We start from the raw sequence: 7,113 nt of genomic DNA, 5'->3' as shown, positions 1-7,113 counted from the left end.
CCCTCTGGTGCAGAAAAGTAGGACATTTTACTCCATAATGTCTGGAGATTATTTCCTGATTTTTCAAGCTGTATGAGAATTATCCACCTCTTGGTGCAGTGAAGTAGGACGTTAAACTTTCAGTTCATCGAATCCACCATTGTTTGATCTATATCTAGAAATCCTCCATCTCGGATCTCGGATTCCTTTGCCCACATTAGTACTTACCTTTAAGGTTTATATCTGGGATTCCCCCATCCACATTAGCACATACCTTTAAGGGTTATATCTGGGATTCCTCCATCCACATTAGCACTTACCATTTATGAATATATCTGGGATTCCTCCATCCACATTAATACTTACTTTAAGGGTTATATCTGGGATTCCTCCATCCACATTAGTGCTTGCCCTTCAGGGGTCTATCTTTGATTTCTCTATCCACATCAGTACTTAACTTTCAGGGTTCTATCTTGGATGCCTCCATTCAGATTAGCACTTGCCGTTAACGGTTATATCGCCAAAATCTTCGATGCCTTGAAATGTAATAGACCCCGTAACCTATTGACCTAGAACTGGAAACCCGATCAACCAGGATGCTCGAGTTCTTTTCACAGTGGCTCATCTTCAGTCTTTCAGTATCCGCCTCTGAGCTACACGTGTTTTGTAATCTACACGGTGTACATTGCATGTATTGTATATGATATATAATTAAAGCAGTAGTTTGTGTACTTTATATTGTTACAATCACGATCTGCAGCAAAACATTTTTCTGTAATTACAAAGAAGAATCAATATCCTAGATCGGTGTATTGTAATGGTCATGATAAATGTTTTTATGGGGTTAAAGATCATCTTTTTACCAATGTTTACTTATGTATTGCATAAAATCCTTGAACTGCGCATAAAAACTGCATCCGTGTTTGATCATCAGCACACTGCTATCTTTAAAATGACTAGTCATCGTTGAAAAAACTCAAGTTTGACTGATTAAGTCGATGTGTCTATTCAATTAAACCTGACGGGTTGTTTTGATTTGCTAATTGGGTTATCTGTGGGTAGAAATGAAATGGGGTTTAACGTCCTACTGTTCTGCTCCTAAACTGGGCTAATGAAGACGGGCATACGCCATTTTGCCCGGGCAGCGGCGCTACGCCTACTCTTATATCGAATTCCAACTGCCAAGGGATCTTTTACGTGCACGCCAATATGTACACGGGACCTCGGTTTTTTATCCTATCCGAACGACTAGACAGCTGTCCTTGTCAGGCCCTCCGTCCTGCATCACTGACAAGGGGAAACCACGTCGGAAAATCTGGATTAACTTTCTCGGCCAATGCAGGGATCGAACACCCGCCCTCCAGGCTAGCGAGCCAGCGTCTTACCCACTTAGCCACGTGATCCCCTATCTGTGGGTAGAACCAATGATAAAATAAGTAAAATGAACTTTCTTTGTAATACTTTGGGACAGATCAATCAAAATAACACATAACTCATCAATTTAACTCGACATTATTTTGATGTACATGTACATCAAAGTAATTTTATTCAGCTGCAATGTACACATAAAGTACACTAAATTGTCAGGTGTTCTAGAAGGAGTAAGCATGCGCTGTCCCATGGCTGTTTTAGGTTGTATTCTTATCCCTTAGATAAAATGCCCTTCAGATGTGTGCCCTTTAATAAAAAAAAATAACAGCGATTCGCTCCTCTTTCGTTACAAAACAACTAATTGATATCAGTTAAGAATACAAATATAGGAATATTTTAACACAAATTTAGGAATAGTACATTCTATAAATTGAAAAATATCGTTTGAAGACCTATTTTATTTCTTGAAAGTTTTGATATTCGCCCATATTTTGTGACCAGTAAACATGTTTATGTTTAAAGCTGGATTATACCGATGAACAAAAAGGATATGAGTCAAGATATCATTATGAATATGCATGAACAAATATTGAATCTGAATATATGTATGAGCTGTTTAAATCGCTATAAAATTGATAATTCACTCAATCGCTGGTCTGCAACAAATCTGCAACATAAATCTTGGTGTCGATAAAGGTCAGTGCAATGTTACTGGTTTGTTTTAAAACCCGATTAAAGAAACTATACAGGTCACAATTCTATGGAATACAATAACTGCTTATAACTGAGCGACGTTGTTGTGTACACATATATATTGTATTGTTATATTTTCACATTGCTTGATAATGACTAGAGAAGCCTAGTCAAAACGTCGCTCAGTAGTAAGCAGTAATTGTATTCCACAGAGTTGTGACCTGTATCTTCCAGTTCAATTATTAAATGCCATTGAAACAATTTATCTGAAGCGTTGTATTAATATTTTTTGTTTCGATATTATTTCAGGGATTTTTGCTTTCCAGTGTCTTTTTTTATTATTATTCTTGAGTTCAAACAGTTATTTTTTTATTTCTCTTTGATTAAAATTTAATACATATAAATTTCGCTAAATAACACGTCTTGTTTTTGAAATTTTCAGAATTAGCAACAAAACCTGCATACATATATCACTGAAAGCTATATATTTTACGATAGCATATACGACCTTTATTATCACTTGTAAATTACCCCTTTTAAGTGGTAAATAATTATTATAAATTACAGTTAGATTTTATAGATTGTAAATCCACTTTTTTATATTTTCAGGTTCGTGTTTAAACGGCTCAATAGAAAACCATCTACAGTTAAACCATCGGCTATTTCTTAACTCGCCAGAATTCTTAACAGTAATAATTCTTAAACCGATATTTGTTTGATTGACGGCTTAGATTCTAAATACAGATTTGCTGACTAGCTTTAGTTAAAAAGAACATGTACATTCATGTAATAAGATTGTCTTATCGGCTTCTTATCTCCGAGAACTAATCACAATTGGAGAAATTAAGGTCGACAGAAGTGCCAAAAATCTGAATTTTGAGAGGAAACTAGTTTCTCTACCAGTTGGACAAACATTAGAATACAGTTCTTCAATTCAAATCCGAATATTTGTATATTATTTTAGTGGTTTTCGGTTTAAGTTTATGTAAACTGAATAACATACTTATGATGAGCATGCCTCTAGGCATAACACGACCACGGTGGATTAGATACACGGTAATTTTTATTTCGAGTGAAAAAATTGTTCTTACTTGAACCTCTAAATCCGCTCAACGATTTACTGTAGCCGTGTACATTGTATAATGGAATAATATTAACCGCTTTAGCTATTCACTACACAACTAGAGGTTTTGTGATTTCGAATCGGCAGGCGTGGCGAACATGAGTGGGAAAAAACTTATTCTCGACTTTGCCAGTTGTTTCATAGCGCATTAACAGAAGACAAGTTCTATATCTCGGGCGCGCCAGTCACTAGGAATTAACTCACCGATAGATATATAGAGAGTGTGCGAGTGTGTAACATTACAGCGGTTACAAGGGAAAACTAATGTGAAGCCATCTCTTACCCGATAAAAGTAAAATCAAAGTAGGAATCACTCATCCATAGCTCGGGAGTGAAAATATCGCCTAGACTGTCGATCTTCAGTCATCGAACACATTGGATCGATCAAAAGAGAACGTCGTTTGCATGCGATAGTAGTAAGAGCGTGGCTAGTTTGTTCTTGTGGTTAACTTGTTCCGTTACTAAGAGCTATACGTGAACAGCGGGGACAGTACCATGTCTTTTCAAAATGCTCCTAGTTGAATTGAGTAAAAGTGTGAGATTACTAAAGATGGAGTGTTATGTAAGACTGGAATAAAAACTAACTACATTGATACACCGATTCAGTGGAATGGCGGATTCGGCACGAGACGTTAGTTTTGTGTATGACAACATTTCGCGGCAAAATGTGACGGATCTAATAGTGGATATGTTTACAAATGTCACAACCACGAGCTCTAATGTCAATGATTCCGCTCCACAGGATACCGGCCCACCGCCAGCACCGTATCCCCTATGGGTAGAAATAATTATTGCGGTTATTATTGTTTGTTTAATAATAGGCACGGTAGTGGGAAATTCTTTGGTGTGTATTGCTGTGGGGATCGTGAAAAGATTGCAGTCACCCTCCAACTTACTTATCGTTTCTCTAGCCGTGTCGGATTTGCTAGTGGCCCTACTGGTAATGCCCTTTGCCATGTTCCTGGATATTAAAGGGGCGTGGTTAATGGGTGATGCGTTATGTGATGTTTGGACTTCGTTGGATGTTATGCTGTGTACTGCGTCAATTCTCAATCTGTGCATGATAAGTGTTGATAGATATTTTGTGATTACGAGACCATTTCAATATGCCATGAAGAGGACGCCTAAAAGAATGCTTCTCATGATCGCAGTAGTGTGGGTTTCATCTGGTCTGATATCAATTCCACCAGCATTTGGTTGGAAGACTGAAAGACCTGCCTATGTTTGTTTAATTAGCCAAAAGTTAGGGTATCAAATCTATGCAACTATAGGTGCCTTCTATTTGCCTCTTGCGGTAATGATCGTGGTCTACTTTAAGATTTGGAGAGTGTCTTCGCGAATAGCCAAGGCGGAAAATAGGTCGAAGGTAGGAAGTTTTGATAAAGGTGTCGAATTTCAGGTGGGTCGTCGCTCTAAAGACAGTGGCGACAGTCACACGCTACCCAATGGTACCCTGACGGTGCCAGGGTCGGGGGAAGACGACGAAATATTACCAAAGAAACAAAACTCAATGAAAAGACGGCGTTTAAGCCGCTTTAATTTCAAATCGCTCTTACCACGGAATCAGAGGATGAACCATTCTTTGGAGAGTAAGGCAACAAAAACATTGGGCATCATAATGGGGGGATTTACGGCCTGTTGGCTACCGTTCTTTATTTTAGCTCTTGTGCGGCCCTTTTGTGGCGCCGAAGAAGAACATTGCCAAATACCTTATTGGCTAACTAGTGCTCTTATGTGGTTAGGTTATGCTAACTCATTTTTAAACCCCGTTATTTACGCACGTTTCAACAGAGAATTTAGGACTCCGTTTAAGGAAATTCTATGTTTTCGGTGTAAAGGAATTAATACTCGAATGCGATCGGAAAGTTACGTGGAACAATATGGCCACCCTGATCCTTCATATAAGGACAGTTTAAAACCAACAACGGATACGGTAGTGAAGTATAACAGCCACGGACAGACGGTGGTGGCGCTAGGTAACGGCTCGGCTAATGGGCAAAGTGAAAGTAGAATCTAGACTGTCCACAGAATAATTGTTATTCCTGGACCGTTTAATAACGATGTGAAAAACATTTTCTTTCATAAAATATGTGTATCAAATCGTTGTCCAGTCCATGTCCCATTTGATGATACAATTGTGATAGTACTCTTTTGAATATCTTGAATCGGGGCGTTGCCTGGCTACAAAACTCAAAAGCCCCAGTATAACACTTATGTCACTGGCAATAAATATTTAAATAATTATAAAGGTGATAATCTCCCGCGGAATAATTTAATAATGTGATTTTTTTATGAGAAAAAAGACGGACAGAAACACCATCTGTTTATTAGATAAGTAATTGAATATATCATGGTGTGTTACTTTCGTGCTGTGCTCAGATGAATTGATATAATGATAAATTCCTGGAAGTAGAATTTAGATTGGCACCATGTGGGAACTATTTGTTTACATCGTGATTTTTTTTTTGTATCGTGTGAACTTTGACCTTGTACAAATCGATGCCCTTTCCCGGGGTTAAAACAGGGTCTCTGCTGAAGAAATTGTTCTTCCATGTGAACCAATACTGCTGAAATTCCGATCTTCTGCACCCTTCAACGGTCTGGTAGTTCCAGGTATCTGACTCGAGGAATTTGAATTTCAAATGAATTGGATTATCAACCAATGAGATTACAGTTTACAAAGAATTAATGTGCACGATAACTCAGCACATATGGTCACGTAAGTTATAAAGAAAAGTCAAAATATTTAGTTTGACAGAATTTCCCAAAATAAAATGAAATCACAAATGAAAACAATTCTAAAGAATTTAATGAAAAGATGTAAAAAATTGATTTAATTTACTAATATAATTAGTCGAAGAGGTGCAATTCAAATTAACAGCTTGGGTTGTTTTCCCGCCCTTTGTGTGATAATGATGTTATTTATTAACTTATTAACGCTCACGTGTTGTTTTATTGGTACATAATAAGAGTATAGAATTGTTAAGTTATCATTGTTAACTGTATTAAGGTTCCCATTATTATAATAAGTAATATATTTATATCTACCATTTGTAAATACGGAATGAATGGACCTTTAAAGAATGAATGAATGGAAGAATGGACGAATGAATGAACGTATTCATATAATATGTTTTGTATAGTTTTTTTTATATTTTAGTTTAAAGCTAAACCCTTCTTTAACAGTTTTATGATCGTTTTCATTGTTAAAGAAATTTGTTTTAAATTTTGATTTAATTTTTTTATTATGTTAGTTTCTTCAAAAGAAATAATTCTTTAAATGCCAAAACTGTATTAAAAAAAGAAAAACAGCATGTTTTGAACACTTGCGAACGTTGTGATATTTGCCACATTCTTATTCAAAACAACAGAGAGACACTTTAATGACACTCTTAGAATAAATTTTAAACCAGATTTGACAATAATGAGTACGTATACATCGTAATTTTAAAACATTCTTACATAAATAGCCTAATAATTCAAAATATTTGACGTGCTCTCTTTTAAAACCCAACAAAATGTGAATTACTGTTTGAAAATTATTGTCATATAATGGACTATCTTGTGAATAGCTTACGTTTTTATTGACTTAAAGGAAAGCATGTAAAATCTTCATAAAGCACTCGCTTCATTAAAGTCGCGTCAAATTTCTATGTTTACTCGACGCACATAACAAATACTACACCAATCCACAATTTTATTTTTAATTTTGAAATATGTTCTGAAGTCGTTGAAACAAAATCAATGTCTGGCCTCTTTAATCGATATATTTGACAGCATGGGAATGTTTTGGAGACAATAACGAACATATGGCAAATACTGTATACTAGAGTAACTTCTAATCAATTATTTTTCACAAGCGTAAAAGAATCCCGACTTGAGCTGTTTGCGAGATTTAGGCCAAAGTCATCGAATTTTGAGTAAGTAAATTTATTATCAAGCACGAA

General features: G+C 36.1%; 1 protein-coding gene across 1 annotated transcript; it reads left to right on the top strand.

Annotated features, from left to right (window-relative positions):
• The first annotated feature begins 2,012 nt into the window (after positions 1-2,012).
• Positions 2,013-6,460, top strand: LOC126814735 (5-hydroxytryptamine receptor 1). The gene is made up of 2 exons (XM_050540105.2): positions 2,013-2,046; positions 2,653-6,460. Exon 2 carries the CDS (start codon positions 3,777-3,779, stop codon positions 5,181-5,183), a length of 1,407 nt encoding a protein of 468 aa, XP_050396062.1. The 5' UTR covers positions 2,013-2,046; positions 2,653-3,776; the 3' UTR covers positions 5,184-6,460.
• Positions 6,461-7,113: the final 653 nt, after the last annotated feature.

The sequence above is a fragment of the Patella vulgata genome, chromosome 3 (genome assembly GCF_932274485.2).
Source record: "Patella vulgata chromosome 3, xgPatVulg1.2, whole genome shotgun sequence".
Taxonomy (NCBI): Eukaryota; Metazoa; Mollusca; class Gastropoda; family Patellidae; genus Patella; species Patella vulgata.
The sequence above is the reverse complement of the archived record's forward strand: the minus strand, read 5'-3'. Positions and strand labels throughout refer to the sequence as shown.

Coding starts and splice junctions, on each gene's coding strand:
- LOC126814735 (XM_050540105.2), top strand. CDS start 3,777: ATGGCGGATTCGGCACGAGACGTTAGTTTTGTGTATGACAACATTTCG.